The sequence below is a fragment of the Salmo salar genome, chromosome 06 (assembly GCF_965601325.2).
Source record: "Salmo salar chromosome 06, fSalSal1, whole genome shotgun sequence".
In the NCBI taxonomy this organism is placed as follows: Eukaryota; Metazoa; Chordata; class Actinopteri; order Salmoniformes; family Salmonidae; genus Salmo; species Salmo salar.
This window is the reverse complement of record NC_138296.1, coordinates 35,860,473-35,885,253: the sequence shown is the minus strand read 5'-3', so window position 1 is coordinate 35,885,253 and position 24,781 is coordinate 35,860,473. Positions and strand designations below refer to the sequence as shown.

The 24,781-nt window shown below is 42.1% G+C and overlaps 1 protein-coding gene across 1 annotated transcript in view; it reads left to right on the top strand.

Annotated features, from left to right (window-relative positions):
• The window catches only part of LOC106607063 (ubiquitin carboxyl-terminal hydrolase 43), an 87,298-nt gene that overhangs the window by 56,444 nt on the left and 6,073 nt on the right, over positions 1 to 24,781 (top strand). The window contains exons 8-13 of the mRNA XM_045720322.2: positions 9,156 to 9,267; positions 15,539 to 15,642; positions 19,288 to 19,365; positions 19,660 to 19,789; positions 23,688 to 24,072; positions 24,203 to 24,361. Of these exons, the coding sequence (XP_045576278.1) occupies positions 9,156 to 9,267; positions 15,539 to 15,642; positions 19,288 to 19,365; positions 19,660 to 19,789; positions 23,688 to 24,072; positions 24,203 to 24,361 (968 nt within the window). The remainder of the gene's footprint in view (positions 1 to 9,155; positions 9,268 to 15,538; positions 15,643 to 19,287; positions 19,366 to 19,659; positions 19,790 to 23,687; positions 24,073 to 24,202; positions 24,362 to 24,781) is intronic.

The window sequence follows — 24,781 nt, the reverse complement described above, 5'->3', positions numbered from 1 at the left end:
TTACAGCTAACTAGCTACTGCACATGCTGATATTGTCTTTGGTATTATTGTGTGTAGCTATGTTTTCTTGCTTGATAGCTAGTTACCTAGCCAGCCAGCCAATAGAGAAACCATTGCATGTGGATTTTGTAGTCGATTTGAGCTGCAACACATTTCCACAACGATTTTCCATTTTGTTGCCAACCTTGTTATAACGCCAAAATGAAACATTAGTTCACCAAAAAGTATTCTTCTCGCATATTAATGTTAGTTAACACTGTAAATTAAAAGAATTAATGGTTTTGGTTGGATTTTTCCTTTAAATACCTTGTCTAACAGGTTGTTACATGCATCTAATTTTAACATAATCATCAGAACTATGTATACTTTGAAATTGCATTAATTCCACAGAAACGTAAAAAAAATTCAACCCATATTCAATAACCACTGAGTGTACAAAACATTAGTAACCCCGGATCTTTCCATGACTAAAGCCCTATTCGACGGGATACGTTTTACTGGAGGTGCTCAGGTAATGTAATTATGTGCACAAGCACAAATCACCACTTCTGTAATTTTAGTCCCGCCCGAATCTACCATGTCAGTAATTTTTACTTGGCAGGAAGGTTATTACCCCTGCCCTAAAAACCTACTGTTTTTCAGCAAACTCCAAGGTCCTCAGATAATACTTCTCCCGTGCGAATCGTGTTTAGGATGTGAACGTGGGAACAAATTGATGCTTAAAACAATGTGCTATACAAGTAACCTACAGATGAATCCTGTTTTTTTCATATCAACTTTCCTAGTGCCAATACTTCTCTTTTAAAATATGAAGTGGACGATATTGTGCCAATTAATTGATAAACTGCCAAATACGTATGCATTATTATTTTGACTTTCTCGAACTGAAGGCCAATGTTAGGCTATCCCTAGACATTTGAAATATCTTCACGCCTAGAAGAGCCTCCAGGTTTTCGTCATAATGGTCAATTGTGAATGAGGGAAAAAAATATTACAGGGGCAGTTTGGTAAAACTAATCCCATCAGAATCGCCCACTGGAAAAACGGACATGCTGGGGTAATTATTACATAACCGACATTCTATAGTAATACTAGTCCCGTGCAAATAGGGCTATAGACTGACCAGGTGAATCCAGGTGAAAGCTATGATCCCTTATTGATGTCACCTGTTAAATCAACTTCAATCAGTGTAAATGAAGGAGAGGAGACAGGTTAAAGAAGGATTTTTAAGCCTTGAGACAGTTGAGACATGGATTGTGTATGTATGTGTGCCATTCAGAGGGTGAATAGGCAAGACAACATATTTTATTGCCTTTGAATGGGGTATGGTAGTAGGTGCCAGGTGTACTGGTTTGAGTGTTTCAAGAACTTCAATGCTGCTGGGTTTTTCATGCTCAACAGTTTCCCGCATGTATCAAGAATGGCCCATCCAACTGTGGGAAGCATTGAAGTCAACATGGGCCAGCATCCCCACGGAACGCTTTCTACACCTTGTAGAGTCTATGCTCTGAGGAATTGAGGCTGTTCTGGATGCAAAAGGACATGCAACTAAATATTAGGAAGGTGTTCCTAATGTTTTGTACACTTGGGTGGTTGAAATTAAATTAATTAAATTACTTTCAAATTTGATTAGACATTTTATTTGACCTTGTCTCAACGTTGATAGTAAAATGGTATGTTTGAATCAATGTCATTGTTTCAACGTCATGTTATCGACCTAAATAAAGAGGTATATTGAAATAAAATGTGACGCCACAGTCCAAAAACCCGTGCCTAAACATTGACTCTTACTTGTATATGAGGGCTGATTTAGTCATATTCTCAACATAGACTTTTTGTTGAGATGGAGACGTGAATCCAACATTTTAATAACAAACCATTTTTAAATCAACCAGCTGTCCTTCATATACAAGACAATATCCAAATGTAAAAGTGTTTTATCAGGAATTTGACATCCTATTTACAGGGCTAACTACTTCTAAACTTCCCATAATCCAATCAACCATGGATTAATGATAGTATATCTAGCTACACGTTGAAATGATGGTGTCCTTTGTTGGGCAAATCAGATGTCAATGTAGTCATAAACCCAACCTCACTCTGAATTTACTTCCACATACAACTTGGGTATGAAAAGTTAGAGTAACTTTCGACTATTCTATGTTATTTAGGTAGTCTACACAAAGGAGTATGAAAGCTGATCAATGTCTAAATGTGTTGACATGATAGTTCAGCTGAAACAAACACAGCTTGTTTGCTAAGCAGGGTATATAGAGGTAGGCATCTGGATGGTGGACTTGTTCTCACTGATATTGAAACAATATAAAATAAAATATGTCTAATCAAATCTAAAATTCAACATAATTTCAATATAGGAAGAAAAAAACTAGAAGTTTCAACACTATTTCAACCTATACATAGTTCTGATGAGTATGTTGAAATTAGATTGATGTAAGCACCTGTTAGTAAAGTTAAGTCAATGTATTTAAGTTGAAGTCTTACCCTAATTTCAATGTTGGTTGAAATGAGATGAAAACAGTACTGGTTGATGACTTTTTTTTAAATCCAATGTATTTCCAGGTTTATTCCACACCACAATACGTTGAAAAATTACCTTCAAACAATGTTGATTCAACCAGTGTGTGCCCAAGTGGGCTCAGACCTGTCTCTGTCTCATCAGGTGATGGGTGAAGATATTTGTGTGCAGAGAAAATGACATGTGGATTGCACTCTTTGTCTTTCTCTTATTGTCCTACAGGGAATAGGTTTTGCAGGAACATTCCTCTAACCAGCACAGTGTGACATTTCCATTTCAGTGTCATTGCTTTGTTTAACCGTCAACTCCAAAGTGAGTGAATATATTTTTGAAGACCTTCTTGATGAATCTAATTAGTATAATAAAACATTAGTTTAAACTAGAGATGTCAGTCATTTTGCATTGGATGTGTCTCAATCCGCGGTGTCGCACTTCCGCATCTGCAGTGATAGGTAACAGCACTAGAGCGAAAATTGGTCTTCTCACAAAATCGTCTTTAGCATCCGAACAAAACATGAGACTTTCACGAACACGATGATGTTGTCCGTTTTGCTCTACGACCCCTACACGTGTCTTGGAAGTTATCTGAAGTTGCTACAGCCGATTTGACAACTTCTGTCTGTAGCGTCTGAGCAGTTTGGTGGTCTACACACTAATATGACCCCTCTTTTGAAAGCTGAGACTCTCACGTACGTATCAGTTGCCCACAACATGAGTCGTCTGAAGGTCTCCCGGTACCAGTTGAAAATAATTCTGGAATTACAGTATATATGGAGACTGTTTAGTGCCAAAAATAAGGGGTTAAATACCTATCAAAGATGCAGGACAGCCATTTCCGAACAAACTTCCTTTGGAATTTTTTTGGGCACTATCTGTTGTTCCAAGTAGCGAACCTGTTATTCAAAGCATTTGTATGGGCTAATAGCAGTAAGGCCAAATACAATTCTAGATCAAATAGCTAAATTAACCTTGGTATGACCTTCTTAAAACAATTCCATATAACTTAGTAAAAGAGCTAAGAGTTGCTGTCTAATCCATATCTTCTCTGGACATGGCATGCTTTAGAAGTGAGTTCCTCGCTGAGATCGTTCAAAGCCAGATTGCTAGACATTATAGTCTGAAATCCAGTCCTGTTTGTAGCAGGCCACCTCACCCATATTGATTTTATGTATTTTGCATTTGCTTAGATGTTTCTTTCCTAGTGATCCCATCATTATGCACAGTGTGGAACAGGACAAACAAATCAAAATGTGACCCATATTTCCATGCAGAAAAATTGCCTGTTGAGGAGAGAGATGCGATGCGGATCTGTGGGAATTCTGACACATTTCATAGTCTCCATTGGATGATCTTATCACAAGTGTCAAATGTTTTTTGGATCAAATAACTTTCTCATTTGTTTTGGTCTGACAGATGAAAATAAATCTGACTCTGCCATAAGCGTGAAATTATTATTAAGAGATATGAGCTCTGCATTATTTTTGCAATTTATTCCAAAGACTGCACAGCTAGAAAATGTGGTTCCCTGGAAGTTATGGGTTAGTGAATGTCTGTTTTTGGTTTCACAATGGTTGTGGGAACAAAGCCATACGTTTTGTGACTGGTAAAAAGGAATGTTTTTTCAACGTTCTGAGAACAGAAGGGAACATTTTGCCTATTCTGGGAACATTTATTTTTAGGTTGCAGGGAGGTTCTGAGAATGTTTTACTCTGGTTCCTTGAAAGTTTTCCTGGGAGATTTTATTAACACTTTGAGAACAGAAATTATATGTTATTTAGAGGTTTTTGAATAACTTTCTTTCAAACTTTTAGAAATACTCCTCAGTTTTATCAGCTGTCCGGGTGGCTGTTCTCAGACAATCCCACAGGTGAAGAACCTGGATGTGGAGGTCCTGGTCTGGCGTGGTTACACGTGGTCTGCGGTTGTGAGGCTGGTTGACTGGTGTCAAATTCTCTAAAACGACATTGGAGGCGGCTTATGGTAGAGAAATGAACATTCAATTCTCTGGCAAAAACTCTGGTGGACAATCCTGCAGTCAGCATGCAAATTGCACACTCCCTCAAAGCTTGAGACATCTGTGGCATTGTGTTGTGTGACACAATTGCGCATATTAGAGTGGCCTTTAATTGTCCCCAGCACAAGGTGCAGCTGTGTAATGATCATGTTGTTTAATCAGCTTCTTGATATGCCACACCTGTCAGGTGAATGGATTATTTTAGAAAAGGAGAAATGTTCACTAACAGGGATGTAAACAAATGTGTTCACAAAATTTGAGAGAAATAAGCTTTTTGTCCGTATGCAAAAATTCTGGGAGCTTTTATTTCAGCTCATGAAACAAGGGACCAACATTTTACATGTTGCGTTTATATTTTTGTCCAGTATATAATCTTATTTTCTCTATCCGTGGAATTAGTCCACTGCGCCACAAGGATTGAGCTAGCATGCCATGTTTTTTTACGCATTCAAAATAAAAGTTGTTCATTTTAGTCTATTCAAACACACCCCATTTCATATGAAACAAGCACTCATTATGATCAGGTGTGGCCAATTAGTGGGCGCGGCCAACGCACCTGAACATACTTAACAAGATAGAGGATAGAGTTTTGTTAATGCTGAGAACGGAATGTATGTTTTTAAATAACGTTCTTAGAAAGTTCTCTAAACGTTACTAAAGTTTTCTTTGGTTTTTATGGAAAGTTTTTGTAACCCTCCCTCTGAAAAATGTGAGAACATGACTTTAAATAGAACCATGATGAAACCTGTAGGAAACGTTATGCTAAAGTACTGAAATTCCCACAGAAGAACATTGTTTCTTAACATTCTTGGAACAATTAGAGAACATGACTTTAGATAGAACAATGATGAAACGTTATGCTGAAGTACCTTTTTTTTAATGTTCTCTGAACTATTTGAGAATATTCCCAATGTCAAACCAGTTGGACAATGTTCCTACAGTAGAACATTACCAAAATTGAAATTAAATGTAAACATGTTTGAACTTTTAGGAAACTTTCTGTTAAAGTAATGAAATACCAGGAAAATAAAAGTTTTGTCAAGTTCCTTAAATGTGCTGAGAATGTTACAAAGCCAAGCAACAATCCAGTACCGTTCCCAGAAAGTTGTGGGAAGGTTTTATACAAAATAACCATAGGATAAGCACGCTCTCACCAAGCTCTAAGAAACATATGGTTCTCAGAACGTTATGTGCTAGCTGGTTGGGGTCTGTTTTAGGCTCTTGCCCTGAGATGAACCCAAATGATTCCATTTTGACCTGTGTAGTCTTTATCATTTATGCACCCTCTTAAAGCTGTGTGTGATACTCTTAGTTAATCAGGGGTTAGTTATCATGACGGTTCATTTCTTCAGAAAATATTTGTGAAAATGTCCTCTGAAAAAGTCTGTCTCAATGGAGCTAATTCTGTGTATTTCTGTAGAATGTCTTTGGATTGTTATCGCACCACTACCCCAGCTACGCTCCATTCTGCTGCCTTGGACTTGACGTTGGCAGGCTTGGCCATGCACTAGTCCTCACAGCTGCCTTTGTTCTAGATGGATGATCCCACACAAAACTATCAGAGCGATCATCTGACGATCAACACTCACATCTTAAATCCATCAGTCTGAGTGATGCCCACCAGCAGCCCAGTGGACAATTTGTTCCTTGCTGTCTTCTCTGTGTACACTAAGACACATAAAGCACAACGGTGCTTCAGAGACAACTCACAAGACTGTTGTAGTAGCTCAAGACTTTACAAGGCTACTGCTAAAACGGTGCCTCGGAGGCACCACAGGGGGATCATTGTGGGATGAACATGGACACGCCTGTAAGCTAATTAGACATACTTCCAATCTTGCATCATTCTCAGGTGAAGAGAGAGGGGTAGTACTGTGTACCAGGGCCTGCCATAGAGAGAGGGCTTGACAAGACTATGGGCCGATGATCTGAACAGCATACCAAGTCCTGAAAATAAAGGAACAAACACCTCAAAGCACAGAAAAGGAAAGGCTTTTTGTTGTTGTATCTCTTTATGTCCTGGTTGTTGCAGCTGTTGCTCATAGTGACCATGGAATGTGGGTCTGCAATTACAGAACAATCCGTGGAAAGTACAGTATGTTGAATGGAGGACAATGACATTAATGGTAACAATGTTGAACAGTGTTTGCGATAACTTAATGTACCTTGAGTATCTACATGTTTTCCATGAGTTAATGGGACAACCCTTCATGAAACTATGATGAGTATTGAATAAAAACAGAATCAATATTTTACTTTAAGACTCAGACGAGAAATACATTTTGATAGGGTTTGTGCACTTTCACGTTGACCTAATCAAGCAAAAGTTTGTAGTGAAGGCCAGAGAAGTATTTGCAAAATATTCAGCTCTGGGTCGTGTTACCTGCCAGATTGGCGTACACTGAGGAAAATATGTAATTTTAATTTGATAGATCATTGAGATGCAACTTGATTAACCCTGTGACTAATCTCTCAGTTATGTGTGTGAGCCTCAGCCTCTCCCAGTTAGAGATGAGGAGTTTATGACAGAGACATGGCCTCAATCTGAGGTGCCGTTTAATGAAGGCATGTGATCCTTCAGCTCTGATGCAGGGCCATGCCTGTGCTATTGTTATAATGTATAATTATCTCTGTGTGTCTCATATAGATACACTGTAATGAGAGCTCTGGTATAATGGTGATTATATGCAGTGGGGGGAAAAAGTATTTGATCCCCTGCTGATTTTGTACGTTTGCCCACTGACAAAGAAAGGATCAGTCTATAATTTTAATGGTAGGTTTATTTGAACAGTGAGAGACAGAATAACAACAAAAATATCCAGAAAAACGCATGTCAAAAATGTTATAAATTGATTTGCATCTTAATGAGGGAAATAAGTATTTGACCCCCTCTCAATCAGAAAGATTTCTGGCTCCCAGGTGTCTTTTATACAGGTAACGAGCTGAGATGAGGAGCACACTCTCAAAGGGAGTGCTCCTAACCGCAGCTTGTTACCTGTAAAAAAGACACCTGTCCACAGAAGCAATCAATCAATCAGATTCCAAACTCTCCACCATGGCCAAGACCAAAGAGCTCTCCAAGGATGTCAGGGACAAGATTGTAGACCTACACAAGGCTGGAATGGGCTACAAGACCATCGCCAAGCAGCTTGGTGAGAAGGTGACAACATTTGGTGCGATTATTCAGAAATGAAAGAAACACAAAAGAACTGTCAATCTCCCTCGGCCTGGGGCTCCATGCAAGATCTCACCTCGTGGAGTTGTAATGATCATGAGAACGGTGAGGAATCAGCCCAGAACCACACGGGAGGATCTTGTCAATGATCTCAAGGCAGCTGGGACCATAGTCACCAAGAAAACAATTGGTAACACACTACGCCGTGAAGGACTGAAATCCTGCAGCGCCCGCAAGGTCCCCCTGCTCAAGAATACATATACATGCCCGTCTGAAGTTTGCCAATGAACATCTGAATGACTCAGAGGACAACTGGTGAAAGTGTTGTGTTCAGATGAGACCAAAAGGGAGCTCTTTGACATCAACTCAGCTCGCCGTGTTCGGAGGTGGAAGAATGCTGCCTATGACCCCAAGAACACCATCTCCACCGTCAAACATGGAGGTGGAAACATGCTTTGGGGGTGTTTTTCTGCTAAGGGGACAGGACAACTTCGCCGCATCAAAGGGACGATGGACGGGGCCATGTACCGTCAAATCTTGGGTGAGAACCTCCTTCTCTCAGCCAGAGCATTGAAAATGGGTCGTGGATGGGTATTCCAGCATGACAATGACCCAAAACACACGGCCAAGGCAACAAAGGAGTTGCTCAAGAAGAAGCACATTAAGGTCCTGGAGTGGCCTAGCCAGTCTCCAGACCTTAATCCCATAGAAAATCTGTGGAGGGAGCTGAAGGTTTGAGTTGCCAAACGTCAGCAACGAAACCTTAATGACTTGGAGAAGATCTGCAAAGAGGAGTGGGACAAAATCCCTCCTGAGATGTGTGCAAACCTGGTGGCCAACTACAAGAAACGTCTGACCTCTGTGATTGCCAACAAGGGTTTTGCCACCAAGTACTAAGTCATGTTTTGCAGAGGGGTCAAATACTTATTTCCCTCATTAAAATGCAAATCATTTCATAACATTTTTGACATGCGTTTTTCTGGATTTTTTTGTTGTTATTCTGTCTCTCACTGTTCAAATAAACCTACTATTAAAATTATAGACTGATCATTTCTTTGTAAGTGGGCAAACGTACAAAATCAGCAGGGGATCAAATACTTTCCCCCCCCACTGTAGGTGGAGCGTCATCCGTGACGATATGTGAAGGGGGCCTGAAGACTAGTAAGAAACCAGCGACCTAAGCAGGGATAGTGTGGTTCTGCCTATATGACAGTGTGAGAAGTAAATGCAGGATGTGTACTCTACTCTTTCACTCACTGTACATTGATTAAACAGTCATTTGGGTCAATGAAATGTTAGTTGACCACAAACATGCTCATCAATGAAATTATGTTTTTTGATCAGTTCACTTCACATATCCCATTGATAACTGTCTAAGATCCTCTCTCTTCTGACTGAATGGTCATCACGTGTTCCCATCTGCTCCTCAGGTTTGGACCTCCGTTCCTGATGAGGGAGGACCGCTCCATCTCCTGGGACCAGCTGCAGCAGAGCATCCTCAGCAAGCTCTACTACCTGATGATCAACGGAGCACAGGCCCAGGTACAACACTGGAAGACCATAGCTGACACACAGCTAATGGCTCAGCGACTCTCCAACCCTAACCTCTAACCCTGGGCTAGTGTGTTTTCTACCTGTCATATCTCTCTATGCCTTGTCTTCTAGTGCAGTATGGGCTACCTCTTGAGTATAAAAAAACACCTAACCAAAACTACCTTACGGTATGTGCATATACAGTCAGGTTTGAAATTATTGACCCCCTTGATAAAGATGAGCAACAATTACTGTATAAAATAAATAATTAAAATACTGAGCTATATTGTATGCTACATTTTTAAATTATATTATTTTATACTAATACAATTGCTCAGAAAAAAAACATTCTCAAAAAGTTGGGCGTCAAAATGATTGACACCCCTGTTTTCAATACCTTTCAATTCCTCACCTTGCGAGGATAACGGCACTGAGCCTTCTATGAGTTGGAGAACACATTGGGAGGGATCTTAGACCATTCCTCCATACATAATCCATTTGGATCCTTAATAACCTTTGTCTGTGCTTATGGACTGCCCTCTTGAATTCAAACCACAGGTTTTCAATGGGTTTCAAGTCTGGAGACTGATATGGCCATTACAAAATATTGATCTTGTGGCCAATTCATTTCTTTGTGGATTTTGATGTGTGCTTGGGGTTATTGTCTTGCTGGAAGATCCAAACCAAGTGGCTTGTTTGCATTGTCTCCACCTTTGTTGGGACAACTGCAGAACATCGGACAAACATGTAATAATACAAACGCAGACAAAACAGTCTGCTTAGATGCGCCCAGCTGTGTGACTCTGATTGCTGTTCAGCGCAGCATAGCATGATGTTAATCATGTCGCCACACAGCTTTCCAGTTAATGTCTGACTGTCAGGCGGCTGCATGGCCACCAGACTGCATGTCTGTCTGTCTGTCTGTCTGTCTGTCTGTCTGTCTGTCTGTCTGTCTGTCTGTCTGTCTGTCTGTCTGTCTGTCTGTCTGTCTGTCTGTCTGTCTGTCTGTCTGTCTGTCTGTCTGTCTGTCTGTCTGTCTGTCTGTCTGTCTGTTTGCTAAAGGCTCCTGATGTTTTAGGGAGAGAAAAAAAGAACAGGTTAGCATTCCGTGAAGAGAGAAGGAGAGACAGAGATGCCATGAAGGAAGAGTGAGAGTGTTAAACTCTCTGTAATTCTCTGTATTGGATTTATCCTGTCCTTTTTTAAACCTCCAGTTGGCTATTTAATTAAAGCCTAGCTTACAAAATCAGTGTAAGGAGCCTACCTCAGCCAAGAGAGAGACACTCCAAATGGATGTTTTGCCAAAAAAATACAATTCTTTAGAGCTTGAAAGGACAGATACGCGTCAACCTGTGGTTTATGGCAGCAATCACTTACTTTCAAAAGTGGATTTTCTACCCTTATCTAATTTTAGACCACAGCAATGGAGTCCAATAGCAGCAGAGTGGCAGTAAGCCAGTCAGTCTGCCTCATTGGATCCTGATGTTGCCTCTCCGTTGCCTGACAGCTCAGTCAGCATGGAGCTGCTCACTAGAGCAGACAGGGTGACATGCTACATATGCTACGCTAACCATTCAGATGACATGGTGCTGGTGACTGTGTATAATTAGAGAATAACAGCACCCCTCCTTGAGCAGGCTGTGGCTTAGACTCACAGCTGTAATTCATGACACTACATGATGTCCTCACAGTGACACACTCTGTGAGGATGGGGAACTGATGAGATTTAATTGAAGATGCAATACGGGAGATGAGTAGATTTGTAAATGTGGAATGGAGAATGGATATTTGTCACACAGAGACAGACCATGTTACACAGTCACAGACAGATGATGTTATGGTAATATGTGAGGGATTAAGCAGAAATCCGTCAGTGCTTAGATTGTAATGGGAAAGCATTAGAACATTATTCTCACGTCTAACTAGTGTTGCTATCTACCAAATCATAATGTTCTCTTAACACAAGCAGTAATTAACCCAGGTAGATTTAAGACTAAAAGAAACTGAAAGCAATGATTTTCTCTTGGAATGCGTGTGCTACTATAACAACTCTTGTGTCTAATTCAGTATTGTTTGGTCTCCTCTTGCCTCATGCAGTGTTCTGTCTGAGACAGGTAGAAGCTCAGAGGTGTAGTGTTGCGTGCTGTTGAGTTTTAGCTGTGTTTTTCTTCCTATCTACCCAGCAGTCATTCTGACAGGGTGTGACATTACTCAGAGCCAGACCAAACCTAGGTCCTTATTTGTTCATTTTCCCTCTCACTTACTCATACCTTCTCACACACGTCACACACGCACATACACACACACACCTGAGCTGAGCCTCTTTCTGCTTCACACACACACACCAGTGCTTTTCACACATTCTTAGACTGCAGCCCACAGTGGGTGGGATACACACACACAAGGGTATATACTGTATCTGTGTGTGGCATGGGTGGTCTTTGCATGTAGACACAAGTCTATCATGCTAAGAAGAAAACAGGGCTTAAACAAAGTGGCTAAGTACTAGATAAGAGGGAAACTAATTTCAGGTCCACTTTTGTCATCTTTCGTTTCAAGCTTTTGACAGGTAATTCACTTTGAAGACTTTGGGAAGGTTGAGGTATTGTAAGGGAATGCGTTCACAAAAACATCTCAGAGACGGCATGGAAAGCTGCCAGAGGGTAATGCGATAAACACTAGGACCTCAAATATGTATCTGCTTTACACATGCATTTATAGAGGACAGTATGACCCAGTGGGAATCCATTCTTCTTCCATTTTAAACCATTCTGGCATTTCAGTTGGAGCAGTCATAAGAGCACTTAATGTGTTCTGTGTTCTCTATCTCAGGTTGAGAACAAATATAGAAAAACCCTCTTCAAGACTCTCTGGGGTATTTAGACAAACTGCAGGCCTCACAGATTCCTTTATGAGGTCTGGTTATTCCCCCGACGTCCTAGAATTTAGATCTAGTATCTTTATTCTAGGTTATCCCATGACAGGTCGGTGTCGAGCTGTATGCTCACACGGCATCCTAATATACAGTCCCATAGCAGCTTTCTACATATAATTCCTCATTAGTATTGTCATTCTGTATACCTTTGCAAAGATTTGTCTTTTTTCATCGTTTCAATTTTGTTCATAATATAATGTCAATCCAAATGCATCAAGAGGAGTAGTGGCTCCCCCTTTTGGCAATCCATTTAAGGACATCCATTTAAGGACATCCATTTAAGGACATCCATTTAAGGACATCCATTTAAGGACATCCATTTTCCGTTCCCTCAAGTTTCAAGTTTTATTAGTCATATGTACAGGATACACATGGTAACAACAAAATGCTTACTTGCAGGTTCCTTCTGGACAATACAACAACAATAAGAAATAATAAAAGATAACAATAAAAACAAAAAAGTAATTGGCTCAGGAAAATCAAATAAACATTTTAGAATAAGTATAATACAGGAAAGCACCATTTATAGTCCAATATTTACACATGTATCAGAGAAAGGGGGGATTAGGGGGGAAGTGTTGAAATTGTGCAGTATTAGCAATAGTAAATGAGAGTCTGATAGCAGCAATTTGTGTGTGTGTGTGTGTGTGTGTGTGTGTGTGTGTGTGTGTGTGTGTGTGTGTGTGTGTGTGTGTGTGTGTGTGTGTGTGTGTGTGTGTGTGTGTGGTGTGTGAGGTTAAGCGGGCGGGTGTTAAGAAACACGGTTTGGCGGTTCATGTTTCGGAGGACGCATGACTCGACCTTCGCCTCCCGAGCCCGTTGGGGAGTTGCAGTGATGAGACAAGATCGAAATTGGGGAGAAAAAGGGGTTAAAAAATAGAAACCCTCTCTGAGCCTCTTGGTGTCAGACCTTATGCTTTGATACCGTCTGACGGACGGTAAGGGAGTGAACAGCTCATGTCTGGGGTGTGTGGGATCCTTGACGATGCTGCTGGACTTCCTCAGGCACCGTTTCAAGTAGATGTCCTGTATGGGTGGGAACATGGCCCTTCAGACCGCCAGCAACAGAATAATATCTGAAAATGTGGGACAGTTAAACAGGTGGCATGAGTTTGTAAACCTTCTGACCACCCCTGAAAGTCAGAATAACCATGTTCCACATCATCATGGTGATGTGCCAAGTGACACTTTGCTTCTTTAAAACTTGACTAAATATGGCAAAATATTCTGGAACTGTATTAACAGTGGACTAATGAAAATAATAACAAAATATCATTTTGGAGTGAATTTTTCTTTTTAAGTGTTTAACAAACCCTGAGAGGGCTGTTTGGACAGATGGGAGCTGCCCCCATCAGGATGCCTGGAGAAACCGCAACCATCCCATTATTATCCTGCTAAAATAATGGAAAGGTTTAGTCGATCTTATATGATTTACGCTTAATGAATTTCAAAGCCATGCTATTATGTTATTAACTGATTAATTTACTTTAGTTTGTTTCTGACATGGAAAGTCAACATTTTCACACTCGCAGCAACAGCCATCGTAGAAATAGGCAATACCTTGCACATCTTTGCAATATTTACAGTATTTTCAGGACTGTAGTGTTTCAATACTTTGCAGGACGAGTCGGTTCAGTGTTCTCCTACTTACATAATGCCTTCACCACCTATTTTTGGTTCTCTCCTCTTCACAAGAATCAGTGTTATTGTTTATCCTGGAATCCGGCCAGCAACTCACAGGAATTCATTTGAAGGAGAGGAAATCAATTTCATTTTCTGCAAAGCACTCCAGAACATCCAATCCCAGCAGGTCTCTGAGTAATATAAACACATCTTTTCTCGTTTTTCAGATGCTATCAAAACAAGCATAAGGAGGGTGATTATCTTTGGGATTATTGGGTGTTTCACATCATAATGAACCTGTGAAACTTTGGAACCAGGCAAAATATATATTTTTTTTATTGATTGTGTTCCTGGTAGTACCTCCCAAACTAGAACAGTTCTCAGTAAACAGTCTCTCCTGTATATCTCGCAGAGATGAGGCGAAAACTAACACAAATCTTAATGATGATTCATTTGGAAAGACCCACCCTTTCGTAGCGTCCTCCAAGTTTGGTGCAGGGCCCCAAGCCTATCAAAAAGATTCAGAGGCTTAGGCCAGGAAAAATGTGCTTTGGAACTATTAACTCTCCATTGTATTTATTTGAATGCTTGGCTGCTCATCTTCCCTCTGGTGGCAGTATTTCAAATGGACCCATTAGAAGTTGGTTATTTTCTCTATTTTTCTGTCTAAGCCATACAACCTTATAGTAATCTCTTTTTGTGTTTTCTCAAGCCAATTAAATCAAATCAAATGTTATTTGTCACATGTGCCGAATACAACAGGTGTAATGCCTATTTACAAGACCGTAACCAACAATGCAGTTTTAAGAAAAATAAGTGTTAAGTAAAGAATCGATAAGTAAAAAATAGAGCAGCAGTAAAATAACAGTAGCAAGGCTATATACAGGGGGTACCAGTGTAACCGATGTGAAATGGCTAGTTAGTTAGCGGTGGTGCGCGCTAATAGCATTTCAATCAGTGACGTCACTCGCTCTGAGACTTGAAGTAGGGTTTCCCCTTGCGTTGCAAGGGCCGCGGCTTTTGTGGCGCGATGGGTAACGATGCTTCGGTGGGTGTCAGTTGGGGATGTGTGCAAGGGTCCCTGGTTCGAGCCCGGGTTGGGGCGAAGAGAGGGACGGAACCTACACTGTCACACCAGTACAGAGTCAATGAGCTGGGGCACAGGTTAGTCAAGGTAATTGAGGTAATATGTACATGTAGGTAGAGGTAAAGTGACTATGCATAGATAATAAACAGAGAGTAGCAGCAGCGTAAAAGAGGGGGAGGGACAAAGCAAGTAGTCTGGGTAGCCATTTGATCAGCTGTTCAGGAGTCTTATGGCTTGGGGTAGAAGCTGTTAAGAAGCCTTTTGGACCTAGACTTGCCGTGCGGTTATGACCGTAACAAACAGTGCCAATTCGAAGGATGTTATTGCTGGGGGATGTTGCCTTTACAAATCATTATTCAACCTCCACATCAGATGATAGGGCACTTTTTACTGACTACAAACCTTGATCTGTCCTGTGCAGACAGGATTTTAGAGGGTATTGCATTCATCAAATTAGGATTCAAAGAACTGTGCTATCCATCACCATATGCAAGTCCACCAAGACCAGTGGGAGCCCTAATTATACTGTACACTCATAGTTGTACATTACTCTAGTCCCAGCTCCTAACTCCAGTGGCAATGCCAATATTGATTCATTCAATAATCATCATTTTTCACCTGTGTTCATCTTGCAGAATGCCAGAGTGCTGTTTAAGATCCGTGTGGTGGCAGGATCAGCGTCCTACAGCTACCTCTCCCCCCAGGATGGACGGCCGCTCTACCACCCAGCAGTGAACAGGTGAGACAGACAGCCTCTGCAGGCCACATCCTGTAGCTAGCTAAGCGTCTGCAGGTCAGACAGTTAGGTAGTGAGATGAGAAGGTAAGGCCGCGAACAGGCGGTTCATCAAACTAAAGTGAAGCGGTAGAGGTGTTCAAACAAGTCTTCCAAGCATTTCAAGAGTAACGTGTCAAAACCACAGTTTCTTCCCTCTATATTTAGTAATGGTAGTTCTTTACTGAGATGCAGCCCATACGGTGTTGTGGATTATGTAATGTCTGTTTCTTACAGTAGTGAAATATGCAGCCATTTTGTAAGGTTCCTTTTCAGGAGAGGCTGTCTAATGGTTTACATTCTGTGGAAGCTAATTGCCATTTTAAAGGACGCTTTATTAAGGCAGAATTCCTCCAGTTGCTTAGAAATGTCCATTCATCCATTTGAATGGTTGCTGGGGGGCGTGGTGCATTTGAAGTGCATGTGTGCACAGTATTCAGAACACTTCTATTTGATGATGGTGCTACAAGACCCATTAATGTATTGATATTTCAGTAATACTACTAAATTGCTGCACCAGTGCCCCTCAAAGGTTTATGTGATTCTTTTTTTTAACCTTCAACAACACCATCAGTAAAAGCATTTAGCATTTCAATCAATAGCTTTCCCTTACTTTGGAAAATAAAGTGATAGGAAGGAAAATTATTCTTCCAGCATATAGTTTGTCTGCTACCCCACTTCGGTCCTTTGACCAGTATAGATGCATTTATCCTGTTGCTATTTTGTGGGTGTCCATAGCCAGCCTTCATCATGGGCTCGGCTGTGTAGAGTCATAATAGTAGCTGTGATGGTGGTAAATAAAAGCAGCTATAGCCTGTGGAGAGATACATGTACTGTCTCTACAGATCTGAAATCTCCAGGGCTCATACTGAGAGGCACCCCATAGCCATGAAGATCACTGTGTAATGAAATTCTGTTTGAAGTGTTCGCTTGAAGAGTTCAGCTGGCTTTGATTGACTCTCAGCCCAGAATATAATGTAGTTTACCTGAAGGACCCCCAGAGCACACTATTTATACAGTCATAGACATTGTGATAGTGAACTTACTATTCTACTCTCTGCCAAGAAAACTGTAGACAATCTTGCCAGCTGCTCTGAGAGATATTTCTGAATTCAAATACTGTATAATTGAGTCCTTTTGAGACTGGATGGATCTCTCGAGGCCATTATAAAAGCACAACTGTCACAGACGATTTGAGTCAAGAAAACACGCTTCATTGTAGTAGAGACTGAAAAATAAATTGTTTCTCTGTATTGTCCCCATTCCACCTCTTCTACTGCTCATGAATAACTAGCATTAAGGAAAATCCCCAATTAATCTGTCACAAATTGTTTAAAATCCCACCTACCATTTAAATCCTATTTATAACTGACCCAATTAGTGGAGCTGGGTTTCTGGTGGGGCTCTGTCACACCAAGAATAGCCTCATGCATTGCTTTAGCTGTTAGGGTTTGGTAAAGCACATAAAACTTGACTTTTACATAAAATCAATCTGATTCATAACATGCTTTAGGAAAGGAAAGGGAAAGGACCCCCAACATGATGATATCCAATGCTGTCCGGGTTTCAAGGGGCCTACAGTAATGTTAACACAGACTCTGAATGAAAAGCTAATGTTTAACTACTTTCTTGACCTGATGAAGATCCAACTCGGATCAAAAGGTCGTCTTTATTGTGCGTCTGATTAAATTACCATGGGAGTATACCAGAGTTGCGGTCATTCCTTTTTTCTTCAACGACTTTCTTACCATCGATTGTGCTTTAAATATATGTTGTTGTGTAAATAGTTTGTGGATATTTTGTATATTCAGCCTCTGAAAACGCACTTCTGAAAGCACTATCTAGAAATCCATGATCTGCTACTTTTTTGGAATCCCAGCATGTGGTGGATCTTTCATTCTAAGGTCATGCTGACACCTAGTGGCTGTACAGAGTCTATAAATACATGCTGCTGCACAAAGGCCCTCTCTGAAAAGGTCTCTATGCCACATTTCCAATGAGGATTTACCCTGGTGTTTCACCCAAAAGGCTCAGACTTTTCTGTTTCCATCTACGTGGGCTGGCACCTATGTCTCACGAGGCCATGGCTCTGCTCTGACTTGGAGCCATGGCAAAGCCCTGGGTACTTTTCAGCTGGCATTTACATGCTGGCTAATTCTGAACTTTAACACCTTCTCGCAAAACTACAGTATTCTTGAATGATGCAGAGCTTGATGATTCTGTTCGCAAATAAGTCTTTAGTGCCACACTCCTAATGGAAACACAACAACGCTAGAGTTTACATCAGAGGTCCCCAAACTGGTTTGGCCCGCAACCCTATTTTGATATTAACACTTTTTGTGACCCCACCATGTAAAATAAAGTGATGGAATCAAACGGCCAATATTTAGTTTTTTAATTGGGGCTATGACAATCTATTACAAATCAATCTGATAATATTTTTGACAGTAATACTTTTCTATGATCTTCTGTACAGAAAATAACAGTCATTGATGATCTTTTTCCCTGATTTAGTGGATGATCTTGTCCACTCTGTTCTAATAAGGCTTGTGGGCATTGTAGAGGGAAACAGACACACATGTGTTCCTGAGAGTCTTATCTTTCAGTGATGGGGTCATAATAATTTGTATCTTAAACTGTTTAAAGGATAGAGCCACATTTGTAGGAAGAAAACAGAAACCTGTCTGTTATTTATTGTAGCTCCCTCCAGTAACCACGAGCACAACCGTTCCTTGATTTTAACTGCCGGCTTTATTCTGCAGTTTTAGTCAGAATGATCACCTTCCGTGAGAACTATAAAGTAAATGAAAATACAGTTCAGCACACTCTTACAACCTTCTTGTCTTACGAGTGACTTATTAGCTTGGTATAACTCTGAAGTGCTTACATACATAAACAGTTTAGCTGGAGCTATAACAGTATCAGATTAAACACTTGAATAAAGGAAAAATACCTCATTGGCTGCTTATTACAGAAGGGAGGAAATCAGAACTTCACACTTAATATTCCTGGCATGAATTCACGCGTCATCCTTAATTATTATAACGTTACCATCCTAACATACACACTTCAACCTTTACGAACTACACCCGAAGACATGAAAACTTAGCTAACACAGCGCAGGATTGCCTTCACTCCAAAGGTGTGTTGCTACGATAATGATCCCCGTTACAACAGTTATTAGCCACGTAGTTCCGCTTGTCTTATCATTTCACACGTAAACAATTTAAAAAAAAAACAACGACATTGACTTACAGGTTAATTGTCAGTTACATTTATTACTTATTACAACCACATCTAGCGGCTACCAGAGGTTACTGACATAACCCCAGTTCTATGAACCAAGCATGATTTTTTTCCAGAGTTTCTCTTGTGACCCCATTTTCAAATCTGAGGACCCCACATGGGGTTGCGACCCCTAGTTTTGGAAACGCTGGCGTACATTAACATAAAACATTGGTGGCCCACTGGTGAGGAGGGTAAGACTCAATGGAATAGCAGCATAACAAAATGTACATACCACCTGAATAATAGGTGGACAGTGTGCAAAGGGGATTATGCTGAAGTTTTACCTTGCTAATTTGATGACCTTTGACCCTTTTGTTCCCAGAGCTCTTAATCTCTGTGGCTCAGGAGGACCGCCCCATGTGAAGCTCATCATCGAGTGGGAACACAGAATCAAAGACTGGTCAGTCAATCTCAGTGACAGTCTATAACTTTCTAGCCCTGAATTATTGTAGACCAACTGTAATCATAAAACAGTATGTATGCTGCTGCACATACCTTATTTTATTAATGGCTGGCAGCCTCTTTCTCTCTCTGTGTGCATGTTCCCAACTGTCTGTCTGTCTGTCTGTCTGTCTGTCTGTCTGTCTGTCTGTCTGTCTGTCTGTCTGTCTGTCTGTCTGTCTGTCTGTCGTCTGTCTGTCTGTCTGTCTGTCTGTCTGTCTGTCTGTCTGTCTGTGTGGTCGGTCTCCTGCAGCCTGTTTGGGAACATCCAGGAGGAGGTGGTGAAGGATGCTGAGAGTGTGAGAGGCCAGCATCAGCAGCACGTCCAGCAGCACAGTTGTACCCTGGACGAGTGCTTTCAGCTCTACACTAAAGAGGAACAGGTACATTATCTCCTCCTACAGGCAGGCAACAACCACTGCTGAGTACAATCTGTTGTCTCACTATAGATTACAAGGGTGTCAAACTCATTCCACGGTGGGCCTTGTGTCTGCTGGTTTTTGTTCAAGGCGGTGACCCGATCCTGTAGGTTCATGCTCTACAACATTCGCAGAGTACGACCCTGCCTCACACAGGAAGCGGCGCAGGTCCTAATCCAGGCACTTGTCATCTCCCGTCTGGATTACTGCAACTCGCTGTTGGCTGGGCTCCCTGCCTGTGCCATTAAACCCCTACAACTCATCCAGAATGCCGCAGCCCGTCTGGTGTTCAACCTTCCCAAATTCTCTCACGTCACCCCGCTCCTCCGCTCTCTCCACTGGCTTCCAGTTGAAGCTCGCATCCGCTACAAGACCATGGTGATTGCCTACGGAGCTGTGAAGGGAACGGCACCTCCATACCTTCAGGCTCTGATCAGGCCCTACACCCAAACAAGGGCACTGCGTTCATCCACCACTGGCCTGCTGGCCCCCCTACCTCTGAGGAAGCACAGTTCCCGCTCAGCCCAGTCAAAACTGTTCGCTGCTCTGGCACCCCAATGGTGGAACAAGCTCCCTCACGACGCCAGGACAGCGGAGTCAATCACCACCTTCCGGAGACACCTGAAACCCCACCTCTTTAAGGAATACCTGGGATAGGATAAAGTAATCCTTCTAACCCCCCCCCCTTAAAAGATTTAGATGCACTATTGTAAAGTGGTTGTTCCACTGGATATCATAAGGTGAATGCACCATTTTGTAAGTCGCTCTGGATAAGAGCGTCTGCTAAATGACTTAAATGTAATGTAATGTAATGTTTTTTCCTTTCAATTAAGCCCTAGATAACCAAGTGAGTTGAGTCCCTTCCTAATTAGTGACCTTAATTCATCAATCAAGTCCAAGGGAGGAGCGTAAACCCGCAGACTCTCCGCCCTCCGTGGAATGAGTTTGACATGTGTCATAGAACCTTATGTACCGAACCCACTGACTGAATGACTGACAAGGAGTAAGGAAATCCTTCCTACCTGTGATTTTCATTATATACTGTATTTTTGTTTATAGGGGAGACTTCCTCTAGTTTGAAACAGTCCTTTAAGGGAAATTCATCCAAATTGCTAATTCATTAATCGTACGCTACCTTAAAAATAAGATGCACATTTGTTATTTGGGTGAACAATCCCTTTATGGACATCATTATGGAATCCATAATGCTTCTTACAGACCCCCAGTGTTATAAGATGCAACGTCAACAATAACATCAAAGGATGTGAACGCTGTGGCATGATGCCAAGAACAAAATCTGCCTTCAGTCAAATCAATCAAGATGACCTGAGGTGGAATTAATCTTGCCAATTGGGCTTTTATTTTCCCGTCAGTGGAGTGTTGGTATTCTATTAGAGCTGTGAATGGACTGTGTTTCTGCTGGGAACTGTATGCTCTCGCTTAACTGTACCTACACCCAGATTGGTTTCTAAACTACTTATGAATCAGAATACTTCTTTCCCTTCAAATGCTTGATTGATCTTCCTGCTCCCAGTTATACTATACCACAATATATTGTTTACAGTCATGCCCCATCTCTTCATATGAAGAGGTTGTTTCAGGGAACGTTCTGAATATCCAAATCAGATCAAATGTTATTTGTCACATGCGCCGAATACAACAGTGAAATGCTTACTTACAAGCCCTTAACCAACCATGCAGTTTTAAGAAAAATACCTTTAAAAAGTAAGAAATAATAGTAACAAAAAGTTAAAGAGCAGCAGTAAAATAACAATAGCAAGGCTATATACAGGGGGTACCGGTACTATCAGATATCAAGGTAAGACCCAAGTAAGTGCAGACTGTGTGAAGGGGCAGGCAAACGACAGGTCAAGGCAGGCAAGGGTCGATAATAGAGAGTAGGAGCAAAGGTACAGGACGGCAGGCAGGCTCAGGGTCAGGGACAGGCAGAATTTAGTAATCCAGAGGTGGAGCAAAGGTACAGGACGGCAGGGAGGCTCAGAGTCAGGGACAGGCAGAATTTAGTAATCCAGAGGTGGAGCAAAGGTACTGGACGGCAGGCAGGCTCAGGGACAGGCAGAGTGGTCAGGCGGGCGGGTACAGGGTCAGGACAGGCAAGGGTCAAAAACCAGGAGGACGAGAAAAAGAGAGGCTGGGAAAAGACAGGAGCTGACAGGAACAAACGCTGGTAAGCTTGACAAACAAGCCCAACTGGCACAGACAGACAGAAAACACCGGTATAAATACCCAGAGGATAAATGGGGAAGATGGGCGACACCTGGAGGGGGTGGAGACAAGCACAAGGACAGGTGAAACAGATCAGGGCGTGACAGGTACAGAGTCGATGTGCGGGGGCACCGGTTAATTGAGGTAATATGTACATGTAGGTAGAGTTATTGAAATGACTATGCATAGATAATAACAGAGAATAGCAGCAGTGTAAAGGGGGGGGGCAATGCAAATAGTCTGGGTAGACATTTGATTAGATGTTCAGGAGTCTTATGGCTTGGGGGTAGAAGCTGTTTAGAAGCCTCTTGGACCTAGACTTGGAGTTCCGGTACCGCTTGCTGTGCGGTAGCAGAGAGAACAGTCTATGACTAGGGTGGCTTTTTAGGGCCTTCCTCTGACACCGCCTGGTATAGACGTCCTGGATCGCAGGAAGCTTGGCCCCGGTGATGTACTGGGCCGTACGCACTACCCTCTGTAGTGCCTTGCGGTCGGAGGCCGAGCAGTTGATATACCATGCAGTGATGCAACCCGTCAGGATGCTCTCGATGGTGCAGCTGTAGAACCTTTTGAGGATCTGATGACCCATGCCAAATCTTTCTCCTGAGGGGGAATAGGTTTTGTCGTGCCCTCTTCACGACTGTCTTGGTGTGCTTGGACCATGTTAGTTAGGTAATAGAGGTGTACAGGAATTTCAAAGCCTGACATGTGCAATAGATGTCCAGAACATGTCCTCCTCAAGAGCCTTCTCTTAGTTTCTTCCTGAGCATTGTTTGAGTCCTATGTCTGCTTCTGATAGGAGTGAATCATTTCCCATTGCCATTCATGAGGCAAATGAATAAGCTTTCTTTAGCTCCGTTCGTGACCAGATTAGTATCCTCGACTGAACATGAAGGTCTTCTTCATGCACACTAATCAGAGGGATTTGAGTGCCAGAGTCAGTCGCCCCAGCAACAGGTTGTGAAAGTGACTGATAAATTAGGCTTCACATACTGTTCTGATGAAACAGACACGGTCTCATGCACAGAGCTATCACTGAAGACCACCGCGACCTGTATCAGAAGATGTTTCATGTCTAAAACATTGTCCACCAGCTACAAACTGCTGGAAAAACAATCTTTTTGGTTATTGAAAGTATATTTCACAGCAATTTAGATGGTACAATGATTCCCTGCACTATTCAGTGCTTGCTTTCTCACATAAACTGAAATTGAGCGAACAATGTAGAATTTTTGCAACCAGGAATGAGCGATTTTCACTAAATAACACAGCCACAAAGTCAGAACAGCTGCCGCTCCGGCGGGAGAAATCAATAGGAAAAGCACACAGCCAATCACAACATTGGCGGGTAAGTAATACTGTGAAACATTATCATTCCACAATTAGCGGCAGATATATTATGAACATTTTCTGAAATTAAAATACAAAAATGTAAAACAATCCAATGTAGCACCTTTAGAGAGTGTTATGAAATGATTTCAGTGGGTTGATTGAGGGACAAGATTTCATATTTCTTTTACATGGATGAATACTCTCTCTCTGTCTCTCTCTCTCTGTGTCTCTCTCTCTCTGTGTCTCTCTCTCTCTCTCTCTCTCTCTCTCTCTCTCTCTCTCTCTCTCTCTCTCTCTCTCCCAGCTGGCCCCAGACGATGCATGGAAATGTCCCCACTGTAAGCAGCTGCAGCAAGGCATGGTGAAGATGAGCCTGTGGACGCTGCCTGACATCCTCATCCTCCACCTCAAGCGCTTCCGGCAGGTGGGCGAGCGCCGCAACAAGCTGGCCACGCTGGTGCGCTTCCCCCTGGACGGCCTAGATATGGCGCCCCATGTGGTGAAGAGGAGTCAGAGCACTCGGCTGCCCCCCCACGGTCCTCTGCCCCCCCACGGTCCTCTGCTCCCTGGCCCCCTGCACCCGGCCTGGAAACAGCCCTGCCCACCCGACGTGGCCCCTCCAGACTTCCTATATGACCTCTATGCCGTGTGTAACCACCACGGAGGCATGCACGGGGGACATTACACAGGTTTGTATGGAGGGACTGTCTGGCTGTCATATTCGCATCCTGTAAATGCTCTATGAAATATCAGTATGTTCAGTATGTATGGAAGTACACACTGTTGTGCATGTCTGAACAGGTGTCTGTGTCTCTGCAGCGTTCTGCAGGAACTCATTGGACGCCCAGTGGTATGGGTATGATGACAGCAGTGCAGAGCCAGTCACAGAGGGGGAGGTGTGCACACGGGGAGCCTACATCCTCTTCTACCAGAGACGCAACACCATCCCTCCATGGTCAGCCAGCTCCTCTCTCAGAGGTGAGCCGTGTTGACAAGTCCTTTAATTAAGCCACAGTCTGCAATATGTCCTGCAGTTCTATTGTGTCATTTCAATAGATGATATATACCAATTGGTTCTGGAAGAATACTGACCTTTAGAGGTCTTCAGTTGAAAGTAAGTCCATGTAATGGAAATAAGGCTTCTGAAATCCATTATTGGTGAAATGATGGCTTTCATCACCCAATAATGAATGGCACTTCAATGACAGTATGCAGACATTTTTTCGAATTTAAAGCATTAATGTTGAAATCAAAAGAGTATATGATTGGCAGTGTGTAATAACCTTGTCCATCATAGGATTGAGGTACAGTAAAGGCGTCTGCATACTAGGTTTGGTTTGCTCCTAGCAGAACTCGGATAGGCAAAGTGAACGTCTGTGCATTGCATACTCCCTTAAA